Source organism: Muscardinus avellanarius (genome assembly GCF_963383645.1).
Source record: "Muscardinus avellanarius genome assembly, chromosome: 1".
Taxonomy (NCBI): domain Eukaryota; kingdom Metazoa; phylum Chordata; class Mammalia; order Rodentia; family Gliridae; genus Muscardinus; species Muscardinus avellanarius.
Window position 1 is genome coordinate 110,944,226 of NC_137786.1, and position 26,009 is coordinate 110,970,234.

At 42.4% G+C, this 26,009-nt stretch overlaps 2 protein-coding genes across 2 annotated transcripts in view; both read left to right on the plus strand.

Moving 5' to 3' along the window:
* The window catches only part of DDX46 (DEAD-box helicase 46), a gene marked incomplete at both ends in the record, with an annotated part of 78,268 nt that extends 75,070 nt beyond the window's left edge, over positions 1 to 3,198 (plus strand). The window contains 2 exons of the mRNA XM_080703520.1: positions 1,838 to 1,911; positions 3,151 to 3,198. Of these exons, the coding sequence (XP_080559646.1) occupies positions 1,838 to 1,911; positions 3,151 to 3,198 (122 nt within the window). The remainder of the gene's footprint in view (positions 1 to 1,837; positions 1,912 to 3,150) is intronic.
* A 21,762-nt stretch (positions 3,199 to 24,960) lies between these two features.
* Positions 24,961 to 25,527, plus strand: LOC308264105 (UPF0461 protein C5orf24; the record flags this gene model as incomplete). The annotated part of the gene is made up of 1 exon (XM_080697236.1): positions 24,961 to 25,527. One exon carries the CDS (start codon positions 24,961 to 24,963, stop codon positions 25,525 to 25,527), a length of 567 nt encoding a protein of 188 aa, XP_080553362.1.
* Between the last annotated feature and the right edge of the window lie 482 nt (positions 25,528 to 26,009).

A 26,009-nucleotide genomic window follows, 5' to 3' on the forward strand; every position in this document is an offset into this window, starting at 1 on the left:
GTTATAGTTGGCTGTAGTTGAGGTGCTCATGGAATACATTTCAACCTCAGTTGGAAGGAAGTGTAAATGAGGCAATAGAAATATAAATCAGAAAAGGGAGAAAGCCAGGCATGGTGGCACACACTTGTAATCCTAGTCTCTGAGAGGCTGAGGCAGGAGGATCATGGTTCATGGACAGCCTCAGCTTCTTAGCAAGACCCTGTTTCAAAATAAAGAATAAAAAATAGGGCTGGGGTTGTAGCTCAAATGTAGAATGCCCCTGGGTTCCAACTCCAGTACCAAAAAAAAAACCTTGGGAGAGATGGAGACCAGAGAACCATCAAGGGTAGTAGGGTGGGGCCTGAACCTGAGGATGATGCCAAGGAGTAATTACGTACAGGCAGGTATTAAAGTGCACATTCAAAGAGGAAAGAGCAGGACTGAACTAGACTAGAGACCAAAATGTCAAGGACATGCTGGCTTGCTACCTTTTTTTTTTTCCTTTTTGGTGGTACTGGGGAAGGAACCCGGGGCATTCTACCTCCGAGCTATACCCTCAGTCTTATTTTTTATTCTTTATTTTAAAAAAGGATCTCACTGAGTGAGCAAAGAGCTTCACTAAGTAGCCGAGGCCTTCCGTGAACCTCTCTTCTCCTGTCTAATCCTGCCAAATGCTGGCATTACAAGCATGTACCACCATGCCTGGCCTGGTTGCTACTTTTTAAATCGTGTGTGTGTATGTATGTGTGTGCATGTGCGCGCGTGCGTGTGTGTACACACACACAAATATTTATGCACAAATTCATATGTATGTATAAAATGGATATTTGTATATATGCATATATGTACAATATGAGAAAAAGAATTCACAAAAAATGAGAACTGGCATTCTACTGAGCCACACCCCCATCCCTATTTTATTTTTATTTTGAAACAAGGTTTCACTTAGTTGATGAGAGTCTCACACTACTTGCTGAGGCTGTCCTCAAGCCTTCGATCCTTCTTTCTTAGCCTCCCAAGGACTGGGATTATAAACGTGTGCCACTACACCCAGCTAACCACAGCATTTTAAAAGTATGTAGGGGAAGCTAGGCATGGTGTTTGCATACTTGTAATCCCTGTCCTTGGGTGGTCAATACAGGAAGATTGCAGGTTTAAGGACAGCCTCAGCAATTTAGTGAGGCCTTGTTTCAAAATAAAATGGGCTGGGGGTGTAACTCAGAAGTAGAGCACCCCACCCCAATTGAATACCCAGCACTGCAAAAATGTAAAATAAAGGGGCTAGGGGTATAGCTCAGAGGTAGAATGCCAGTGGATTCAATTCCCAGTAAAAAACAAAAAAGTAAACATTTGTTAAATGAATAAACCAACCAAGCTGTATTATAATCTCTTACTCTCTTCTGGAAAAATTGCTAGTCATCTTTTCTTTACTTTTTTTTTTTTTGGTGTGTCTGGAACCCAAGGGCATTCAACCTTTGAGCTATACCCCCTGCCCTATTTTTTATTCTTTATTTTGAAACCAAGCCTCACTGAGTTGCGGAGGGCCTCACTAAGTAGCTGAGGCTGTCTGCAAACCGCTTATCCTCCGGTCTCAGCCTCCCGAATGCTGGGATTACAAACGTGCGCCACCACGCCCAGCTTCTTTACTCTTTTTAACAAATATACCAACACTCTTAATACTGCATGTAATATGTCAGCCCTTGATTATTGAATAAGCAGATTGGGGGTGAAGCTATCTTGGCAGGCAGTATGCTATTCCTAAACGTCACCTGTGTTTCCTCCTGGACCTCTGTGACATAGATCAATGTCCAGTGAACTTCTAATAATATGAATAATATATTTTCTACTCAATCACCAGGTGCCAATGAACTGGCTGTGCAGAAAGCAAAGGCAGAAATCACCAGGCTCATAAAAGAAGAACTGATCCGACTGGTAAGAGAAAAACTTTTAAGGTGTTATATGTTTTGTTTTTAATAATTTGTTACTGTTTTATTGAACTATAATATAAATACAAATACACAAATTATAAACATATAATTCAACAAACTTTCAAAGAGTAACACCAAGCCAGGTAGGGTTGTGCATGTCTGTTATCCCAGTATTTGGGAAGTTGAGACAGGGGGATAGCAAATTCAAAGCTAGCCTGATCCTCCTGTTGCAGCCTCCCAAGTACTGGGATTGCAGATGTGCACCAGCATACCCAGCTAGTTTAGTGTTTTCATAGGTATTGCTAAATGGATTTCCAAAGGAGTTATACCAGCTTATACTCCTTATGGTATATAAAAATTCCAGTTATTCTTCATATTTGCCAACATATAATATTGCCAGTGTGTTTATTCTTAGGCAGTGACTTTATTTTGATTTTGGAAAAAGCAAAGATTACCTTCCAAACCTAATAGACACATTCTTTGTCTTTAGTGCCAGTTTTGAAGCTTAGAAACTCTTCCTGTGCCATGTACCTTGGAATGAATAGCTTTGAAAAGAAATCTTATTCTCTTACGAGTTTTTGAAGCTGGGCGTGGTGGTGCATACCAGTCATTCCAGTACCTGGGAGGCTGAGACAGCAGGATCACAGATTTGAGGCCAGCCTCAGCAACTTAGCAAGATTCTCAGCATCTTAGTGAGATCTTGTTTCAAAGAAACAAACAAATAGAAAGGGCTGAGGGTATAATTCAGAAATAGACGACTCCTGGATTTAATCTTCATTACTACAAGAAAAAGAAAAGGAACCTTATACTTGTAGGTGCCACCACCATTAAGTTGATTCAAAATATAGTTATTGGCCAGACGCAGTCATGAGTGCCTGTATGCCCAGTACTTGGGAGGTCGACACTGGAGGACCATAGATTCGAGGATAGCCTCAGCAATTTAGCAAGGCATTCGGTGACGTAGCAAGACCCTGTTTCAAAATAAAATAGGGCCAGGATTGTAGTAGCTCGGAGGTATGCCCCTGGGTTCAATCTCCAATACCACAGAAATAAAAAAAAACAACAACCGTACTTGTGACTAAATAAAAATGGTTACTTTATTGAATAGTTCCTTCTACCTCTGTGCAATGATACTGACATTTCTTTGAATGCTTGATAGATTTATAAGTTGCTAGAGGAAATGATCTTCAGTGTTTTCTTTCTTTGCTTTTTCTGACCATGTATCTTTTATTTTCTATTCTAGCAAAATTCATACCAACCAACCAATAAAGGAAGATACAAAGTCTTGTAAACATCTAGGAAACACTTTACCTGTCTCCTCTGTGATACAGGTGGCAATTGTTGTATGAAGTTTACAATGTATTGTAAATTAAGATTTTTGAAATTCTGTCTTGCTGATTTTTTTAAATAAGAGAAACCAGTATTTGCTAAAGAAATCTATCAGTAAGTAAAGAAATCTTCTGTCAGTAAGTACCCCCACAATTATTCAAAATATATTTAAAGCAGGTCTGTTTTCAGAGTATGATGTCCTTTAATGTAAAACTTAAATATAGGAATTTTAAATACCTGGATAGTATTCCAGAGGTTCAAAAGATGAAAATGTTTGGACTTTTTATTGATGGCAATAAAATTTACAAGTCACTAAGGGGCTACTCACCTTATCCTCTTTCAGTGAAATATTGATCATCTCCTGAAAAAAGGTAAAAACCCTCTGTCATGTTTTGTGTCAACAGCCCGCACGACCACCCCGCCAAGTGTAAATCCTACTTGACTCACTGGAACATGGACTGAAGTTAACAATGTTAAAATAGAGATTTTACAAAGTAGTTTTAGAGTTTTTGTTTTAATTTTTATCATTATAAATTAGCAACGGGTGGGCTACTTTTTTTGTTTTTTGTAAAATTAAAAGATTTGTGGTGCAAGATTTTTTTTTAAATTTCATTGTAGTGCATTTGAGTATTTCCTATTTTTAGGTTCCCTTGCAACTTCTGGCTCTATACCTAAGTACTAATTCTTTGTTCATCTTCTTTAAAAGAAGGAGATTGTAGCCTATAAATACTAAATATGACTCCTCCATCCCCCTCCCAAAATGTTTAGACATCTGTACATATGGTATGTACCCCTCTACTTTTACTTGGTTTTTTTTTTTTTTTTTTTTTTGTGGTACTGGGGTTCCTGGAAGCCCTTCTACCTCTGGGCTACACTCCCAGACCTTGTACCCCACTACTTTTGATCTGCTTTTTCTTTCAGGATTATTGAGTAGGTTGTGAAATTTTTTCTTAAAATATTTAAAGTAAGTTTAGTGTCCAAGTTTCAGACAGATTTCATCACTTGTTAGTGAAATTTAATACATAAGGAATCAAAATTATATATTTGAACCATCAAGATCTAGTTTCAGCCAGGCGTGAGTGGCACACGCTTGTAATCCTACCATTTGGGAGGCTGAGACTGGAGGATTGTAGTTTGCAGATAGCCTCAGCTACTTAGTGAGGCTCTTTGCAACTCAGTGAGACCCTGATTCATAACAAAGAGTAAAAAATAGGGCAGGGGGTTTCATTCAGAGGTAGAATGCCTCTATATTCCATCCCCAGTACCGGGGGGAAAAAAAAAAAAAGGATCAAGTTCTTAGCCAGGTGTGGTAGGTAGCACATGCTTATAATCCCAGCATTTGGGAGGCTGAGACAGGAGGATTGCTCAGGTTCGAAGCCAGCCTCAGGTACTTTGTGAGGCTCTCAGCAACTCAGTGAGACCCCGATTCCAAATAAAATATAAAATGTGTCTGGGAATATAGCCCAGAGGTAGAAGGCCCTTGGGATCCATAGAAGGCTCCTGGGTTCAGTCCCCCAGGAGCACCCAAAAACAAACAAACAAACAAAAAAAAAAAAAAAAAAGAAAAGAAACAAAGAAAAAGATCTAGTTCCTGAGCAGTCTGATTTAAATGCTCATAATTGGATCATCTAATGTTCTTTTCAAGACTTCTGGTATGTTACAAGTTCATATTACTGTCACTTCTTAAAAGAAGTTTTTCCAGGAATTAAATATATTTCTTAAATTAAGAGAAAAATTATTTAATTTTTCACAATATACTGTTTTTAAAAGGAAAAAAAATCAAAGCATACTACTATCATTAAAATAAATAATTTCAAGTCAGACATGCTGACACACGCTTGTAGTCCCTGCGCTTGGGAGGCTGAGACAGGAGGATCTCACAGGTTCAAAGCTAGCCTCAGCTACTTAGTGAGGCTCTCAGCAACTTAGTGAGACCCTGTTTCCAAATAAAATATAAAATGGGTCTGGGAGTATAGCCCAGAGGTAGAAAGCCTCTGGGTTCCACCCCCAGTACCACAATAAATAAATTAATTAATTAATTAATTAACTAATTAATTAATTCAATATTACTGTCAATGGCTAAAGAGGCAGGGAGTGTCAATATAAAATTCAAAAATTAAGGTGTAACTGGGAAATATTCTTAGATCACTCACATCTTGCCTGATTGAAGGAAGACAATAGGCAACACACCTGTAAAAACAGAAACAAATAAACTATTTACTATTAAATTCCAGGCATCATGGGCTCCTTTCATCCCCCAGCTCTGCTAGTTTATTTATTGACTTATCTTTATCACCCAGTGATAGTTTGTTTTCTTTGATAGAACATATTGCAGTCCCACATTGGTGACACTTGGTGCTCCCTGCATCCTACTGGATCACTTGAGATTCAGATTTACATCATTTTAGCATTTCATTTATGTTTGTATATCTAGTTGTGATGTGCCACTGATAGTATTTTGTTCTAAAATGAAACATTATTCTGTTAGTATATTTTTAGTGTCAAACTGCTGACTGGTTTTTAAATTTTAACGATGTACAGACTTTCATTTGTTTTTAACACAGTATCAATATTTGCTCATGTTTTCTAAATTCCTTATAAAATAAAATTAATTCAACCTGTATTTCTCTAGTATCTTTTCTAAGTTGCTTTCTTTTCTACTGTCTAATTTTGTTTATATTGTAGGCTGGTGAGATAAATATTATGTGCTATATATTCTTTTGACATTTTTCTAGCAACTTACTATCCAAAATACTTATAGTTCTAATTCTAAATATTTGTTCCTGTTGGGCATGGTGACACACACATTCCCAGTACTTGGGAAGTTGAGACATGAGATCACAGGTTCATGGCCGGTCTCAGCTACTTAGTGAGACCCTGTTTCAAAATAAAGAATAAAAAATCGGGCTGGGAGTGTAGTTCAGAGGTAGAATGCCCCTGGGTTCCATCCCCAGTGCTAAAAAAATAAGTAAATAAATAAAGTTGTTCCTGAAGAGCCTCAGTTTTTGATGTTCTTTTTTTCTTTTCTTTTCTTTTCTTTTTTTTTTTTTTTTTTTTTTTTTTTTTGCAGGTCTGGGGATGGAGCCCAGGGGCATTCGACCTCTGAGCTACACCCCCTGCCCTATTTTTCATTCTTTATTTTGAAACCAGGTCTCACTGAGTTAAGTTGCAGAGGGCCTCACTACATAGCTGAGGTTGTCCACAAGCTGCGATCCTCCAGTCTCAGCTGAGGCTGTCTGTGAATTGCAATGCTCCTGTATGCTGGGATTACAAGCGTGCACCACCACGCCCTGCTTTGATGTTCTTTCAGTTTAGCATAAGACAAATATAGTTGAATTAATAGGCCCACTTGCCAGTCAGAGTTTTAGTACAGTTGTGTTTACTCATAAACTGGAGGTATAGGGCTGTCTGTGTAGCTCAGTGGTAAAGAGCTAGCCTAGCATGCACAAAGCCCTGGTTTCGTCCCCTGCACTGCAAAACACAAATGGAGGTATAAAATGAAAAGGCAATAGCTTAAGTTTTCCCCAACTCCTTTTCATGCTTTGATATCTTTTATGTCTTCATTGGCTCTCACATGGTGTTCACCTGGCAGTTACAATGTACCTGTGACTTCTGATACTTCTCTCCATGTATAAAGAGTTGGTTTTGTTTGTTTTAAAAAGGAGAGCCTACTCTTAAATCTTGGAATTTTAAAATCCCAGTAAGGTAGCTGTGAGGGCTGCATCTAAATAACAGATCAGCATCTTGAGAATTAGACAACTCCAGGGCTGGCTCAGCTGTGTCTAACTGGACTCTTCCCTGGTGCTTTGCTTTGTTTGACAGCTGTCAACAAACGTCCTTTAGCAACAGATCAACACAGTGCCTGTGTAAAGTGGGAACAGAATAGGGATAGGAGTGGGGCAGGTAAATGGTAGTGGAAATGAGGTCTAGATTAAAAAGGTACACTTAATTCAAGCTGGGCGTGGTGGCACACGCTTGTAATCCCAGCATACAGGAGCATTGCAATTCACAGACAGCCTCAGCTACTTAGGCCCTTCGCAAGTCAGTGAGACCCTGTTTCAAAAATGAGAAGAAAAAAAATGACTAAAAAACAGGGCTGGGGGTGTAGCTCAGATGTACAATCTCCCTTGGCTCCATCTTTAGTACCACAAAAATAAATAAATAGATAAATAAATAAATAAATTAGAGCTAAGGGTGTAGCTCGGAAGTAGAATGGTCATGGGTTTCATCCCAGTACCACACACACACACACACACACACACAGCTACACTTGGTTAAGTAAAATGCCCTGCTTTGATGCTTTTTTTTCTTCTCATTACTGGAGATGAAACCCAGGGATATTCTACCTTTGTGCTACACCCCATCCCTATTTTTATTCTTTATTTTGAAACAAAGTAGGTGCATGCTTGTAATCTCAGCATTTGGGAGGCTGAGACAGGAGGATTGTGGTTTGCGGACAGCCTCAGCTATTTAGGCCCTTTGCAACTCAGTGAGACCCTGTTTCAAAATAAAGAATTTTTATTTTTATTTATTTTATTTATTTATTTTTTTGGTGGTACTGGGGTTCCCGGAAGCTCTTCTACCTTTGGGCTACACTCCCAGACCTATTTTTACATTTTTTTTTAATTTGGAAACAGGGTCTCCTAAGCCAGCGCGCGTGGCTAGCTTCGAACCTGCGCGATCCTCTTGTCTCTGCCTCCCAAGTGCGGGGATTACAAACGTGCGCCACCACGCCCGGCAAAATAAAGAATTTTTTAAAAAGGGCAAAGGTAGTGTAGCTTGGAGGTAGAATGTCCCTGGGTTCCATCCCCCATACTGATAATTGAATATGCTAATACGATTTTTTGGGGGAGGGTTCTTTTGTGTGTGTGTGTGCTAGGATTGAACCCAGGGACAGTCTACCTCCAAGCTACACCACAGCCATATATATATATATATATATATATTTTTTTTTATTCTTTATTTTGAAACAGTGTCTCACTGGGTTGCAAAAGGCCTAAGTAGCTAAGGCTGTCCACAAACCACAATCCTCCTGTCTCAGCCTCTCAAATGCTGGGATTACAAGCATGTACCACCACACCTAGCTCAAAGCCCAATTCCCGCCCCCCACCCATGGGTCTGGGGATGGAACTCTGGGACATTCAAACTCTGAGCAAAACCCCCTTCCCAATTTTTTATTCTTTATTTTGAAACAGGGTCTCAGTAAGTTGCAGAGGGCCTTACTAAGTAGGTGAGGCTGGCTGCGAACTGTGATCGTCAGGTCTCAGCCTCCGGAATGCTGGGATTACAAGCGTGCGCCACAGTACCGAGCTCACAGCCCAATTTTTTGTTATTTTGAAGCAGGACCTCACTAACCTGAGGCTGGTCACTGACCTGCAGTCCTCTCTCATCCTCCCAAGTGCCAATACCAAATTTATTATTTGTTCTCTGCCACTGGAGGGCCAGTGAAGAGGTTGCTGTTATAATAGATCTGATTACCGGGCGCGGTGGCGCACGCTGTCATCCCCGCGCTTGGGAGGCTGAGACAGGAGGATCGCGCAGGCTCGAAGTCAGCCTCAGCTACTTAGGCTCTCAGCAACTTAGCGAGACTGTTTCCAAATAAAATATTAAATAGGTCTGGGAGTATAGCCCAGAGATAGAAAAGCCCCTAGGTTCCACCCCCAGTACCACAAAAATCAAAAACAACAGATCTGGTTAAGTATTAAGAAAGTATGTAGGTGGGGCACCCATAGCCTTTTTTTTTTTTTTTTTTTTTGGTGGTACTGATAATTGGACCCAGGGGCATTCTAATTCTGAGCTATACCCCAGCCCTGTTTTTATAGTCTTTCTTTAATCTTTTTTTTTTTTTTTTTTTTTTTTTTTTGTGGTGGTGGTAGTACTGGGGTTCCTGGAAACCATTCTACCTCTTGGCTATACTCCCAGACCTACTATCTATCTATATATATATATGTATATATAATTTTTTTTTTTTTTTTTTTGAAACAGGGTCTCTTAAGGCAGCAAGGCTGGCTTTGAACCTCTCCCAAGCACGGGGATTACAAGAGTATGCCACCATGCCCGGCCTGCCTTCCTTTCTTTCTTTCTTCCTTCCTCCCTTCCTCCTTCCCTCCCTCCCTCTTTCTTTCCCTCCTTCCTTTCTCCCTTCCTTCCTTTCTTTCTTTCTTTCTTTCTTTCTTTCTTTCTTTCTTTCTTTCTTTCTTTCTTTCTTTCTTTCTTTCTTTCTGGGTCTAGGGATGGAATCCAGGGGCATTTGACCTCCAAGCTATACCCCCTATCCTATTTTGCATTTTTATTTTGAAACAGGGTCTCACTAAGTTGCAGAGGGCCACACTCAGTAGCTGAGGCTGTCCGCGAACCACAATCCTCTTGTTTCATCCTCCTGAATGCTGGGATTACAAGCGTGCACCACCATGTCCAGCTTATATTCTTCATTTTGAAACAGGGTCTTACTGAGTTGCAAAGGACCTCCTAAGTAGCTGAGGATGTTCTCGAACTGTGATCCTCCCGTCTCAGCCTCCCAAATTCAGGGACTACAAACATGTGCCACCATGCCTGGCTCCCATTTTAAAAAATTAATTTGTGGTACTCGGGGTTGAACCCAGAGGCAATCTACCTCTCAGATCTATTCCCAGCCCCATTTTTAATTATTTTATTTTTATTTTTTTGGTGTTTGTGTATATGGTACTGGGGATAGAATTTAATAGAATTTCTACCTCTGGGTTACACCCCTGACCTGTTTTATATTTTATTTGGAAACAGGATCTCACTAAGTAGCTGATGCTGGCTTCAAACCTGTGTGATCCTCCTGTCTTGGCCTCCCAAGGACTGGGATTACAGGATTACAAGTGTGTGCCACTGTATCTAACTTCCATTTTTATTTTCATTTTCATTTTCATTTTTATTTATTTATTTATTTTTGCGTGCTGGGGATAGAACCCAGGGGCATTTGACCTCCAAGCTACTCCCCCTGCCCTATTTTTATTTTTTATTTTGAAATAGGGTCAAAAAATTAAAAAATAAAAGAAATAGGTCTCAATAAGTTGCTAAGGATCTCACTAAATTATTGAGGCTGAACTTGAACCTGCAGTCTTCCTTTCTCAGCCTTCCAAGTGTTGGGATTACATATCTGTACCACCATGTCCTGTTGATATCTGCTTTTTTCTTTTTTCTTTTTGTGTGTGTGTGTGTGTGTGTGTGTGTGTGTGTGTGTGTGTGTGTGTGTTACTGGGGATGGAACCCAGGGGCATTCTACCTCCAAGCTATACCCCCAACCCTATTTTTTATTCTTTCTTTTGAAACAGGGTCTCACTCAGTTGCAAAGGGCCTCACTAAGTAGCTGAGGCTCTCCGCGAACCTGGATTCTCCTGTCTCAGCCTCCCAAATGCTGGGATTATAAGTTTGCACCACCATGCCCGGCTGATAGCTGTATGTATGTATGTATGCATGTATGTATGTATGTGGTACTAGGGGTAGAACCCAGAGGATTTCTACCTTTGTGCTATACTCCCAGACCTATTTTATATTTTTTATTTGGAAACAGGGTCTCACTAAGTTGCTGAGAGCCTCGCTAAGTAGCTGAGGCTGGCTTTGAACCTGTGTGATCCTCCTCCTGTCTCAGCCTCCCAAGTACGGGGATTACAAACGTGCACCACCACGCCCGGCTGCTTTTTTATATATAAACAATACTAGCATGATCAGTACTGGTTGCTAGTATTTTATAGGGATGATTAGAATAATGTCGAGAATCAAGTTGTGAAATTTCTGCCTGCCAGAAAATCCTATCTTCCAAACTAGGGACACGGAACTAGATAGCCTTTATGTCTAGAGTTTTTACTGGAACTCCTTATGTAAGTGATCGACAGACCATGGCTGACCTTAGTCTCTAGTTTATCAGTAGGCTGAATGGATTTGACAGTTTTTTTTTTTTTTTTTTGCTTTGTTTTTTGTTTTTTTGTGGTCTGGGGATGGAATCCAGGGGCATTCGACCTCTGAGCTACACCCCCTTCCCTATTTTTTATTCTTTATTTTGAAACCAGGTCTCACTGAGTTGCAGAGGACCTCACTAAGTAGCTGAAGCTGTCCGCGAACCGCGATCCTCTGGTCTCAGCCTCCTGAATGCTGGGATTACAAGCATGCGCCACCATGCCCAGTGTTGGATTTGACAGTTTTATGTGTTGTGTTTGACTTCCCTTCTCTGTGTTCACCCAGAAAAGTTGTTGCTTTGCCTCAATATCAATAAATAACTTATTTATTGGTATTGAGGATTTAACCCAGGGGCATTCCTACTGGCAGGGCAGCACCTTGCATAGGGCTGTGTTTATGGTAGACTTCAGTGCTTGTTTCCTCAAAGCCCTCATTGCACGGGAGAAACCAGCTTCCCTAGCCTCTGCCCATTGCTTAATATCTTCTTCTAAGTGTCTGTGCTAATTTAGATCTCCTTTTGGACATCCAAAAATTTACTGAAGGAAGGACTGAGGAATCTAATCCTTGTGGTAAGTGGGTTTATATGTGGTGACCAGACATATACATAAATAGAATTTGAAATCAAACTGAGCATCATGGCACATGCTATAATCCCATTACTTGGAATACTGACACAAGAGGATCATAGGTCTGGTCCTTAGCAATTTAGACTCTTTCAAAATAAAATATAAAGGGATTGGAGTTACAGCTTGGAGGTAGAACACCCCTGGGTTCAATCTCTAGTATCACGCACACCAAGAGTTTGTAATCACATTAACGTTTGTCCTATTTTTCCTTGCTTGATGATTGAATGAAGAAAATGGCCATTTCAAAGAAGACATGAGCCGGGCATTCCATGCCCCTGGGTTCCATTCCCAGTACCAAAAAAGAAAAAGACATGGATGATGTAAAAAAATTTTTTTTTTGGTACTGGGGATTGAACTCAGGGGCATTCAATCTCTGAGCTATAACCCCACTCAATTAATTAATTAAATTGTTTAAGCCGGGCGTGGTGGCGCACTCTTGGGAGGCTGACAGGAGGATCCCACCGGTTCGAAGCCAGCCTCAGCTACTTAGTGAGGCTCAGCAACTTAGTGAGACCTTGTTTACAAATAAAATATAAAATAGGTCTGGGAGCATAGCCCAGAGGTAAAAAGCCCCTGGGTTCCACCCCCAGTACCACCAAAAGTGATAAGTTATTTATTGGTATTGAGGATTTAACCCGGGGCATTCTACTTCTGAGCTAGACAACCAGCCCAATTTTTTTCTTTTATATTTATTTATTTATTTATTTATTTATTTATTTATTTATTTATTTATTTTTGGTGGTATTGGGGGTGGAACCCAGAAGCTTTCTACCTTCGGGCTATACTCCCAGACCTTTTTTCTATTTTATTTGGAAACAGGGTCTCACTAAGTTGCTGACAGCCTCACTAAGTAGTTGAGGCTGGCTTCGAACCCGTGCGATCCTCCTGTCTCAGCCTCCCAAGCGTGGGTATTACAAGCGTGCACCACAACGCCCGGCTTTTATTTTTATTTTAAAACAGGATCTCTAGGTTGATGAGAGTCTCACCAGGTTGATGAAAATCAGTCTTGCTGAGGTTGTCCTCGAATTTATGATACTCCTGTTTCAGTCTTCCAAGCACTGGGATTATAAGGCTGCGCCAGCATGCCTGACTATATTTTACACGATTTATTTTGAAACTGGGTCTCGCTAAATTGCTGAAGGTCTTGCCAAGCGACTAAGGGTCTTGCCACATTGCTGAGGCTAGTTTCTAACTTGGGGTTATGGTTTTAACCATCAGGCCTGGCTCTGGATCTTAAAAACTTGGGTGTTGCCGGGCATGGTGACGCTTGCTTGTTATCTCAGCATTTGGAAGGCTGAGACAGGAAGATCAAGATTCGTGGACAGTCTCAGCTACTTAGGCCCTTTGCAACTCAGTGAGACCCTATTTCAAAATAAAAAATAAAAAATGGGTCCGGGGGTGTAGCTCTAAGGTAGAATGGCCCTGGGTTGTTCTATCCCTAGCACCTTAAAAAAAAAAAAAAAGCCCTTGTGTGGAGGCTGAGACAATCGCAGGTTCGAGGACAGCCTAGGCAATTTAGGCTCTCAGCAACCTAGTGAGACCGTTATCCAAATAAGAAATAAAATCGGTCTGGGGGTGTATGTAGTTCTGAGTAGAATATATCTGGGTTAAATTCCCAGTCCCACAAAAACAAAACAATAAAAACTTGGGTGTTCGATAAAATGAGGCTTTTCATTATCAGAGGACCCTAAGTCCACTACGTGAACATTCCCACTGAGAAACGAATGGGTAGAGGCCACGTCCTTTAACATGTTGTGGGAAACTAGCTCAGTGAGGCAGTAAGAGATCTCTTGAAAGCAGCCATAACGACCTTCTCTGGGACGAAAGCGCTGCCTCCACTTACCAACCCCGTTTTCTGAGGTTCGGGCCCGGGGTGAGCCCCCCGCCCCGCCCCGCGCAGGAGCCTCGGCCCGCCGCGCATGCGCAGCCCGCCCCCGGCGCCCCCGAGCGCGCGCGGCCGGGCCGGGTCTCGCGATGCGTGGGGCGTGCGCGCGCGCGCCCGGGCCTCGCGAGCTCGCGCACGCCGCCTCTCGCGCTCCGGGGCTGTGGCGGCCTCTTGCTCCGGGCGGCTCGGGACCTGCGCGCGTCGGCCTGCCGCTCGCCGGGCCTTCCCGCCCGGGTCGGGGCGGCTGCGGAGGGCGGCACCGCGCGGGGCGGCCGATGGGCAGCCGCGGGGCGCGCTGAGAGGGCGGGGGCGGCCGAGGTAGGTCCGGCCCGGCGGGCGGCGGGGAGGGGGCGCTCCCTTTCTTTGCTTTGAGCTCGGAATCCGCAGTCCGGCCGCCCGCCTCCGGCTCAGCCCGCCGGCCGAGGCGGCGTCTGCGCGGGGGACCTGCGGACTTGGACGCTGCAGAACCGGGTGGACGGAGAGCAGGTGAGGAACGCTGAGGTGGGGCACAGCCCGTCTCCTGGGGCCTGCTCTGCAAGCAGGTAAAGTATTTTCGCCTGCCTCCGGTCACCTAGGGGTTCTGGCTCCGGGGAAGGCGCCACGGGGCACAGTTAAGGAGTAGAAAGAAGACAAAGGAGACCGTTATGTTCTGTCCTGGAATCCAAACTTTCCGTGGCGGGGCAGGGTGTATATAGCAACTGACCTTTGCTGGGTGGACCCTTAAAGTGGGATGAATCGCAGAGGAACACTTTCTCTAGGATCATAAAACTGTATATGACTACATATAATTGCTGGGCAAATGACCTGAAGTAGATTCATGAGAATTATGTGATATTTGATCTTTGGAAAAATAACTTGGGTTCCTTCCTTCCTTTCCTCCTTGTTCTTGCTGTACTGAGGATTGAACCCAGGGACATTCTACCTCCGAACAACACCCTCAGCCCTTTTTATTTTATATCTTGAAACAGGGTCTCCCTACGTTGCTGGGGCAGGCTGGTTTGTGCCAGTGGGCCTGTCTAGAACTTGGATTTCTTGAAAAGGTTTCTTTATGTTTTGAAAGCTCCTGAATGCCTTGTGAAGTTACTAAAAATAGTTTTAGTTTTTTTTTTTATATTGGCTGTAATGACTACCACATTCAAGATAAGGAAAAGGAATTCTTTTAAAAGAACAGCTCACTCAGCCAGGCATGGTGAAACATGGTTGTAATCCCAGTGCTTGGGAGGCTGAGACAGGAGGATCTCAGGTTCGAGGCCAGTCTCAGCTACTTAGTGAGACCCTTCTTAACTTAGTGAGACCCTGTTTCCAAAAAAAAAAAAAAAGGCTGGGACAGTAGCTCAGAAGTACAATGCCCCTGGGTTTCCTCCCCAGTACCGCGCTAAATAAATAAATAAAAGCCCGGGGTGGTGGCCCACAGGAATAGCCTTAGCTACTTAGACCTTGTTTCAAAATTAAGAATAATAATAGGACCGGGGATGTAGCTCGGAGGTAGAATGCCCCTGGATTCCATCCCCAGTACTAAAACCAAACCAAACAAAGAATAAAAAATAGGGCTAGGGAGCCAGGGGTTTTGGCGCAGGCTTGTAATCCAAGCATTTGGGAAGCTGAGACAGGGGGATTGCAGTTCACTGCCAGCCGGCTACTTAGAGGCTCTTTGCAACTCAGTGAGACCCTGTTTCAAAATAATGAATAAAAATAGGGTTGGGGGTGTAGCTCAGAGGTGGTTCAATTGGCTAAAAAAAAAAATAGGGCTAGGGGTGTAGCTGGAGGTAGAATGTCCCTGGGTTCAAACCCCAATACCACAAAGAGAAAAAGAAAAAAAAAAAAAAAAACTCACTGAGAGACTTCAGAAGTTAAACAAACACAATAAAAATCTTCAGGAATGTGAGGTTTTAGCGTATAGTTCAAATATTCAAATTTTAAGACGGGCATGATGGTGCACTATCCCAGCATTTGGGAAGCTGAGACAGGAGGATCAAGGTTCGTGGATAGCCTCAGCTACTTAGTGAGGCTTTTGAAACTCAGACTCTTTTTCAAAATAAACACTAAAAATAGAGCTGAGGCTGTAGCTCGGAGGTAGAATGTTTCTGGGCCCCATCCCAGTACTGCCCAAAAAAAGCAAATTTAAGGCAGACACACACTTGTAATTCCAGTACTTGAAAGGCTGAGACAGGATGATCTAGGTTTGTGGATAGCCTCAGCTACTTAGTGAGGCTTCTGAAACTCAGACCCTGTTTCAAAATAAAGAATAAAAATAGGGCTGTGTGTGTAGCTCAGAGGTAGAATGCCCCTGGGCCCCATCCCAGTACCGCCAAAAAAAAAATCATATTTAAGCCAGACATGGTGGCTCACACTTGTAATTCCAGTACTTGAGAGGCTGAGACAGGATCACAGGTTTGAGGACAGCTTCAGCAAGTAGTGAGACTCATTAACCTAATGAGACCCTGTTCCATATAAGAAAATTGAACTGGAGGTGTTTTTTTTTTTTTTTTTTTTTTTTTGTGGTACTGGGGTTCCTGGAAACCCTTCTACCTCCGGGCTATACTCCCAGATCTGTTTTTATATATTTATTGGAAACAGGGTCTCTTAAGCCAAACATGACTGGCTTCGAACCTGCGCGATCCTCCTGTCTCAGCCTCCCAAGCGCGGGAATTACAAGCGTGCACCACCATGCCCAGCTTGGAGGTGTTTCTTAAAAGTAGAATGCCTGCTGGGCGTGGTGGTGCGCTTTTGGAATACTCGGGCTTGGGAGGCAGAGACAGGAGGATCGTACAAGTTCGAAGCCAGTCTTAGCTACTTAGTGAGGCTCTCAGCAACTTAGTGAGACCCTGTTTTCAAATAAGTGTAAAATACACCTGGGAGTATAGCTCAGAGGTAGGGGAGAGAAAAAAAAAAAAGCCTCACCGTACAAAAGAAAAAAGTAGAATGTCTCAGGGTTCCATCCCCAGTACCACTTTTTTTTTTTTTTTTTTGTAGTAACTGGGGATGGAACCCAGGGGCATTCTACCTTCCAGTTACACCCCCAGCCCTATTTTTTTTATTCTTTATTTTGAAACAGTGTCTCACTGAGGCTGTCCTTGAACCATGATCCTTCCTGTCTCAGCCTCCCAAATGCTGGGATTACAAGCATGGGGCACCACGCCCAACTACCACAAAATAAATAATGAAAAAAAAAATTTGCTGGCATGGTGCTTACCTGTAATCCCAGTACTTGGTAGGCTGAGACAGAAGGATCACATGTTTGTTGCCAGCCTCAACAAACTTGAGACTCTCAGCAGCCTAGCAAAACCCTGTTTTAAAACGAAAAATATGCCAGGCGTGGTGTCGCACGCTTGTAATCCCCGCTCTTGGGAGACAGACAGGAGGATCGCGCAGGTTCGAAGCCAGCCATGTGTGCTGGCTTAGGAGACCCTGTTTTCAAATAAAAATGTAAAAATAGGTCTGGGAGTGTAGCCCGGAGGTAGAAGGGCTTCCAGGAACCCCAGTAACACACACACACACACACACACACACACACACACACTGTTTGTGTGTGTGTGGCTGGCACTGTAGCTTGGACATAACATGCCTCTGGGTATCATCCCAGTAACAAAAGATAATTCAAATTTAATCATGGTAAATATACAGAAGCTCTTAGTTGACTCTTACTTTCAGTGAACCATCTAAAAAGATCATCTTTAACCTTTGGTAGTCAATATAGCTTTCATTTAGTCCACACTTTTTAGAAATGTAGTCATTCTTTCTTAAGAAATATGAGCCCAGGGTGGTGGTCCATGCCTATAATCCCAGTACTTGGGAGGCTAAGACAAGAGGATCACAGGACTGAGGTCAACCTTAGCAATTTATCAAGACCCTGTTTCAAAATAAATAGGGCTGTGTTTGGGTGTGGTGGTGCACATCTGTAATCCTAATACTTGGACGGTTGAGACTGGATCAAAGGTTGGAGACAGCCTCAGTAGCCGACCCTATTTCAAAATAAAATAGGGCTGGGAGTATAGCTCAGAGATAGACTGTCCCTGGGTTCAGTCCCAAGGGACACACATAAAAGGGTTGAGGCTAGAGGTGTAGCTTGGAGGTAGACTGCCCCCCTCGTGTGTAGGGGGAGGGACAAAATATAGGGGGTGGAGAAAGAAAATGAAGTAGAAGAAATATGGTCTAAATGGAAGGTTTTGATAAATTCAGTGATGGGAATTCAAAAGGCATAAACTGTAAAACATTGAAACAGATTGTTGACAGAAATATTTTTTTAACTGGCAGACCTAATTGTGAGAGAAAGAATTTGTACCTCACTGGGGATGGAACCCAGGGGTATTCTACCTCTGAACTACACCCCCAGCCCAATGTTTTTAATTCATTATTTTGAAACAGGGTCTTACTGAGTTGCAAAGAGCCTTACTAAGTAGCTGAGGCTGTCCTTGAACCGTGATCCTCCTGTCTCGGCCTCCCAAATGCTGGAATGATAAGCGTGGGCCACCATCCTGGCTTCCTACGTGTGTGTGTGTGTGTGTGTGTGTGTGTGTGTGTGTGTACACACACTGGGATGGAACCCACAGGCTTTCTACCTCCGGGCTACACTCCCAGACCTATTTTATATTTTATTTGGAAACAGGGTCTCACCGAATTGCTGAGAGTAGCTGCAGCTGGCTTCGAACCTGCCCAATCCTCCTGTCTCAGCCTCCCAAGTGCTGGGGTTACAAGGGTGCGTCACCATGCCCAGCTTCCTACCTTTTTTTATGAGAGCATTCCAGTTGGACAATTTCTGTTTTTAGCATTTTTGTTTTTGTTTTGGGAGAGTTCTGGGGATTGAACCTAGAGCCTCACTGAATATGCAAGATATCCACTCTACTCTCACTATGCCTGGCAAAAGCATATTTAACTATATATATCTCTCTATATATAGATATATAGATATATTTCCAAGAGAAATGTTTTGTGACTGTTTGCAGAGGTCAGGACCAAAGAGGTGACTAAAAAGCTCAGATGTGTGGCAGATATCTGTAATACCAGTACTTCAGAGACTGAAACAGGAGGCTTAACAGATTTGAAGCAAGCTTTAGCAATTTAGGAAGACTGTCTCAAAAATTAAAAAAACTTAAGCCAGGTGTAATGGTGCACTCCTATAATCCCAGTACTTGGGAATTTAAGGAGGATGGCAGGTTCAAAGCTAGCCTCAGCAATTTAGCAAGACCTCATTTTTTTTTCCCCCTCATTATTGAGCTACACCCCCAGCCCTAGCTTTTGGTTTTTTAATTAATTATTTATTTATTTATTTATTTTTGTGGTCTGGGGATGGAACCCAGGGGCATTCAACCTGTAAGTACACCCCCTGCCCTATTTTGTATTCTTTATTTTGAAACAGGGTCTCACTAAGTGGCAAAGGGCCCCACTAAGTAGCTGAGACTGTTTGCGAACCTTGTTCCTCCAGTCTCAGCCTCCCAAATGCTGGGATTACAAGTGTGTGCCACCACACCCAGCTAGTCTTTTTATTTTTGAAGCCCTGGTTTCCATCCCCAGGGTCTCACTGAGTTACAAAGGGCGTCACTAAGTAGCTGAGGTTGTCTGCGAACCACAATCCTCAGGTCTCTGTCTCCTGAATGCTGGGATTACAAGCATGAGCCTCCTCGCCCTTCACAAAACCTTTTTTTTTTTTTTTTTTTTTTTTTTTCCTGTGGGTCTTTGGGATGGAACCCAGGGGAATTCAACCTCCAAGCTATATCCCTGCCCTACTTTTTTGTTGTTGTTTTGTTTTGTTTTGAAACAGGTTCTCATTAAGTTACGGAGGGCCTCCCAAGTACTGGGATTACATTGATTTTTTTCAGTACTGGGGATGGAAATGAGGGCCTCTATCTCTGAGCTACATCCAGAGCCCTATTATTATTATTTTTTATTTTATGGAATCCAGGGGCGTTCTACTTCTGAGTAACACCCCAAGCCCTAATTTTTTTTTTTTTTTTTTGAAACAGGGTCTCAACTGAGTTGCAAAGGCCTCACTAAGTAAATGAGGTTGATTGCAAACCACGATCCTCCTGTTTTAGCCTCCCAGATGCTGGGATTGCAAGTGTGCGCCACTATGTCTGGCTGCATGAAATTCTTTGTTATTTATTTATTTTTTAAATTTTAATTTTAATTTTTTGGGTGGTACTAGGGTTTCTGGAAACCTTTCTACCTCCGGGCTGCACTCCCAGACCTATTTTTATACTTTTTTATTTGGAAACAGGGTCTCTCAAGCCAGTGCGGCTGGCTTCGAACCTGCGTGATCCTCCTGTCTACGCCTCCCAAGCGCGGGGATTACAAGTGTGCGCCACCACGCCTGGCTACATGGAATTCTTAAGATAGGGATATTGTGGATCCTGGGTCCACATGGAACCAGACAACCAGCACCATCAAAAAGAAATACAAGGTGGAGCCGGAGGTGGTAGCACGCTTGTCATCCCAGCATTCGAGAGGCTGAGACGAGAGGATCACAGTTCGCGGACAGCCTCAGCTACTTAGGCCCTCTGCAACTCAGGGAGACCCAGTTTCAAAATAAAAAATAGGGCAGGGAGTGTATCTCGGAGGTCGAATACCCCTGGGTTCCATCCCCAGGCCTGCAAAAAAGAAAAAAAAAAAAAAACAAGGCGGACATGGTAGCACACATCTGTAATCTGTACTTGGGAGGCTGAGACAAGAGGATCTAGGTTTGAGGCTAGCCTCAGCAAATTATGGAGGCTTTCAGCAACATAGTGAAACCCTGTTTCAAAAAAAAAAAATAAGCTGGTTGTGGTAGTGCACGCTTGAATCTTAGTGCTTGGGAGGCTGAGACAGGAGGACTGCACAGGTTTGAAGCCAGCCTCAGCTACTTAGGTTCTTAGCAACTTAGTGAGATCCTGTTTCCAAATAAATTATGAAATAGGCCCAGAGGTAGAAAGCCCCTGGGTTCCACCCCTCAGTACGACACACACAAAAATTAATAATAATGACAATAAAGCCAGACATGGTGACACATGCCTGTAATCCCTAATACTTAGGAGGCCGAGATAGGCGGATTGAATGTTCAAGGCCAGCTTTAGCAATTTAACAAGGTTTCCAGCAGCTTAGTAAGATCCTGTTTCTAAGTAAAAAAGTAAATAGGGCTGAGAATATAGCTCGGAGGTTCAATCAACACCACAAACAAATAATAAGGAATGAGGGTGTAGCCTAGAGGTAGGATGCCTCTGGGTTCAATCCCCAGTACCACACACAAAAATAATTAATAAATAAATAAATACACATGAATATTAAAAATAGGGCTGGGGGTGTGAGTTGTAGGTAGAACACTAGAATTTAATCCTCAGTACCACAAGAAAAGAGGAGAATAAAATAAAATAGGAATATTTCATTTTAGTGTTGCCGAATGATTCTCATGGGTTTTTTTTTTTTCTCCCCCACTAGGTAACATTTGTCAGGATCTGGAGAAATTTTTGGTTGTCACAAATTAGGTGAGGAAAGAGTATTGCTACTGACATCTAGTGGGTAGAGGCCAGGGGTGCTGCTAAATATCCTACAGTACACTGGGCAAACCCTACAACAATGATCTAGTCCTAGATGACAATATTGCTTTAGAAAAACCCAGGTATAGCTTTACATACTTTTTTTTTGCAGTACTGGGGATGGAACCCAGGGATAGTCTACCTCCAAGCTACACCCCCTGCCCTATTTTTTATTCTTTATTTTGAAACCGGGTCTCACTGAGTTGCAGAGGGCCTAAGTAGCTGAGGCTGTCCGCAAACCATGATCCTCTGGTCTCAGCCTCCTGAATGCTGGGATTACAAGCGTGCGCTACCACGCCTGGCTCCAATTTTATTTCTTTTTTGAGAAGAGGCTCTCACTAAGTTGCAGGGGACCTCACTAAGTAGCTGAGGCTGGCCGTCAACCTGCAATCCTCCCGTCTCAGTCTCCCAAGTACTGGAATAACAAACATGACCATGCATCGCTTCAGATTATCTTATTTCTCATCTGAAATTAGAATTGGAGTTAATAAAGTAATATTGAATAACCTAGTTCTTATACCTTTGGGAAGTAAGTAAAAATATATATATATTCCCCTTTTTTTTTTTTTTGTGGGTCTGGGGATGGAACCCAGGGGCATTTGACCTCAGAGGTACACACTCTGCCCTATTTTTTATTATTTATTTTGAAACGGGGTCTCACTAAGTTGCAGAGGGTCTCACTAAGTAGTAGCTGAGGCTGCACGAGAACCACTATCCTCTGTCTCGGCCTCCTGAATGCTGGAATTACAAGCATGTACCACCACTCCCGGCTTTTTTTTTTTTTTAACTAGGGATTGAACCCAGGTATATTCTACCTCTGAGCTATACTCCCAGAACCTTTTTTTTTTCCATTTGAAAACAAGATCTTGAGCCAGGCATGGTGGCACATGCTTGTAATCCAGTACTTGGAAGGCAGGTTCAAAGCTAGCCTCAACTACTTAGTAGTGAGGCCCTGTTTCCAAGTTAAAAAAAATAGGTCTGGGAGTGTAGCCCAGAGATAGAAAGCTCTGGGTTCCATCCCTGGTACCACCACCAAAAGAAAAGAAAACAAGGTCTTACTAAGGTGTTGAGGGTCTCACTAAGTTGCTAAGGCTGGCTGTGAATCTGTGATCCTGTCTCAGCCTCTCAAGTACTGCAATATTGGGCATGCACTGCACCTGGCAAATTATTCCTTTTACTATTTGTCTTTAGCCTTATCTTGTTTTATATTTTTAAGTCTGTAAAGAGGCTCTTGCCATAAACAAGTTGCTTCTCATTGTAGATATTTTTTCTTTCTAGTTAAGACTTTAAGCCAGCTGGCTAACAGCTCTATGTCTATTCACAGCAAATATTTAGTAATTCAACAACTTTGATTCTATAACTTGATTCCTGTTTCCTTTGTACTTATAAACTAAGTTTACAGTGGTTTTGGCTCACTATTTGTACCTCTGGGAGTAACTTTTGTCATAACTGAGGTCTTAATGCAGTTTTACATGTACAGAGGTTATAGGCAAACATCTAACAATTTGGGGCTGGACCTTAATATGCATTTGTGACCTTTTTTTTTTTTTGCAGAATTGCGGGTTGAACCCAGGGGTATTCTACCTCTGAGCTATACCCCAACCCTATATTTTTATTTGTGTGTGTGTGGGGGGGGTCTGGGGATGGAACCCAGGGGCATTCAGCCTCCGAGCTACACCCCTGCCCTAATTTTTATTTTTTATTTTGAAACAGGGTCTCTAAGTTGCAGAGGGCCTAAGTAGCTGAGGCTGTCCCTGAACCACGATTCTCCAGTCTCAGCCTCCCGAATTCTGGGATTACAAGCGTACGCTACCATGCCCGGCTCTATTCTTCATTTTGAAACAGGATCTCACTAAGTTGTGGAGGGCCTCACTAAGTAGCCGAGGCTGGCTGTGAACTTGTGATACTCCTGTCTCAGCCTCCCAAGTACTGGGAATACAGGTATGTATTCCCTGCACCTAGCTTAGTACATTCTATATAAAGAGAATATTACAGGGATATCCTCACTACAAAACAAAGACTTTGGACTGTTAATTTAGGACTTTTGGTAGGGAGAAGATCCATATAGTATTTATTATTAAGGAAGGAAGCCTTGAGCACAGAGCTTTCTGTCTTCAGAACAGGAGCTGTTTTATTGTGCTTTCTACCTTATTTCTGTGATAAGAATCTTAACTGTTTATACACAAGTCCACTCACTGCAGCCTTTTGTTCACTCACTGAGACCTTTGTTCAACTTTTGTCTTGGTGCTGTTTTGTAGTTGAGTAAGAAAGGCTGTACCTTGAGCCAAAAAATTATGTTCTTCATTTGGCACATTCTGTCTTTTGTAAAGTGTAATGTACACTCAGGGTTCTATATAAATAATAAATTACTGCGTAGCTTGGTGGCGCACGCTTGTAATCCCAGCATTTGGGAGGCTGAGACCGGAGAATCGTGGTTCACAGACAGCCTCAGCTACTTAGTGAGGCTCTCAGCAACTTAGTGAGATCCTGCTTCCAAATATAAAATAGGTCTGGGAGTATAGCCTGGAGGTAGAAAGGCCCCAGGGTTTCATCCCCAGTACCACCAAAAAAAGAAGACTACAAACTAGAGCGGGGGTTGTAGCTTGGAGGTTGAATGCCCCTAGGTTCCATCGCCAGACCCACAAAAATAAGTAAATAAATAAATAATAAATTACTATAAGATGGAGTGTCTATATTATTGAAACTGTGGTCAGTTAGAAGCATACATGTGAGCCAGGCTTAGTGGTGCATACTTGTAATCCCAGCATTCAGGAGGCTGAGATTGGAGGATCACAGTTCACAGACAGCCTCAAGTACTTTAGTGGGGCCCTTTGCAACTCAGTGAGACCCTGTTTCAAAATAAAGAATAAAAAATAGGGTTGGGGGTATAAGTTGGAGGTAGAATGCCCCTAGGTTCCATCTCCAGTACTGCAAAGAAAAAAATAAAAGGCCAGAGGGAAGAATTCTAAGAAACTTAGGCAGACTGAAAAAAAAATCATGTCGGTAAGAGTTCTTGTCACAAACCTGGTATGGTGGCACATACCTATAATCCCAGTACTTGGGAGGCTGAGACAGGAGGATTAGTTTGCAGACAGCCTCAGCTCTACTTAGTAAGGCCCTCTGCAACTTAGTGAGACCTTGTTTCAAAATAAAGAATAAAAAATAGGACTGGGAGTGTACCTCAGAGGTAGAATGCCCCTGGGTTCCACCCCCAGTACTGCAAGAAGGAAAAAAAAAATTAAAAAAGAATAAAAAATAGAGCCGGGCATGGTGATGCATACTTGTAATCCCAGCATTTGGGAGGCTGAGACAGGAGGATCGCGATACCCAGACAGCCTCAGCTACTTAGGCCTTTTGCAACTCAGTGAGACCATTTCAAAATAAAGACTGAAAAATAGGGCTGGGGTGTCGCTTGGAGTAGAATGCCTTTGGGTTCCATCCTGGTACTGCAAAGAAAAAAGAAAAAGAGTTCTTATCACTACTGTTATCTTTTTGGGGTTTAATAATGTAAGAGAAAAAAGACTATAAAATGTAAGTTTATTTTTTACTTATACCAGTTTCTAATCAGAGAATATTATGGCCACTAAGTATTATAATTGAGTTATATGACATTTTTCCCTACCCAAAATTAAATTGAGAAAAACAGGGATCTTTGATTTTGATCTATATTTGTTCATAAGTGGTTTGAAGTGTCAGCCTAATTTTAGGTAGTGGGAATACTGTTGTACGGATACATATTTGTGTCTGTGTATTTATGCATATCTGTCTTTTATTTTTGGTAGAAAATGATGCACCCTGTTGCCAGCAGTAACCCAGCATTCTGTGGGCCTGGCAAGCCTTCCTGCCTCAGTGAAGATGCCATGAGAGCGGCTGATCAGTTTGACATATATTCCTCCCAGCAAGGCAAATATGGTCACACAGTCAGCCACAAACCAATGGTTTGTCAGAGGCAAGACCCACTTAATGAAACACACTTGCAGCCTTCAAGTGGCAGAAGCATAGAGATAAAAGATGAACTAAAGAAAAAGAAAAATCTCAACCGATCTGGTAAGCGTGGCCGGCCTTCGGGAACCACCAAATCAGCAGGATACCGGACCAGCACAGGCAGACCCCTGGGAACCACCAAAGCAGCTGGATTTAAGACAAGTCCAGGCAGACCTCTGGGCACAACTAAAGCTGCAGGGTACAAAGTCAGCCCAGGGAGACCTCCAGGTAGCATTAAAGCTCTGTCCCGCCTTGCCGATCTTGGCTACGGCTGTGGCACTGCTGCTTTTCCTTACCCTATGATGCATGGCAGAGCGGTTCACGGGGTAGAGGAAACCAGCAGTGAAGTCAAGCCACCCAATGAGTGAATGAGGCAAGAGAGAAGGGTTTAGAAGGAGATTGTGAATAATCCCAAAGCTTCTTGTTTTATTTTGTCATACATAACTTTACATCCTGGACTTTCCAGATTTGTTTTTCTGTAGGATTTTCCCCTGCTTTTTCTCAGAAGCTGCCATATGCTGATAGATACATTCAGGACATGAGCAGTAGCACTGTATTTGTACATAGGTTAAGGCATAACATTCAACTAAATAATTTTTACTTTTCCTTTAGAGTTATGGTTGTGTCTTATGTTTTATTAGTACTTTTGGGCCATTCTAATAGATGTTTTATGTACTAAACAAATGAAACCATTATACCTGTTAGTTTGTGAAGCTGACAATGTAATAAAGATAATATCTAAGGTATTTTTAACTGAGCGCAAAAGAGCAAACTAGTGATTCAGGATTACTTGAGGTATGATGGCTATGTGAATTTTTGTAACATTTATTTTCATGAGACGGAACACAGC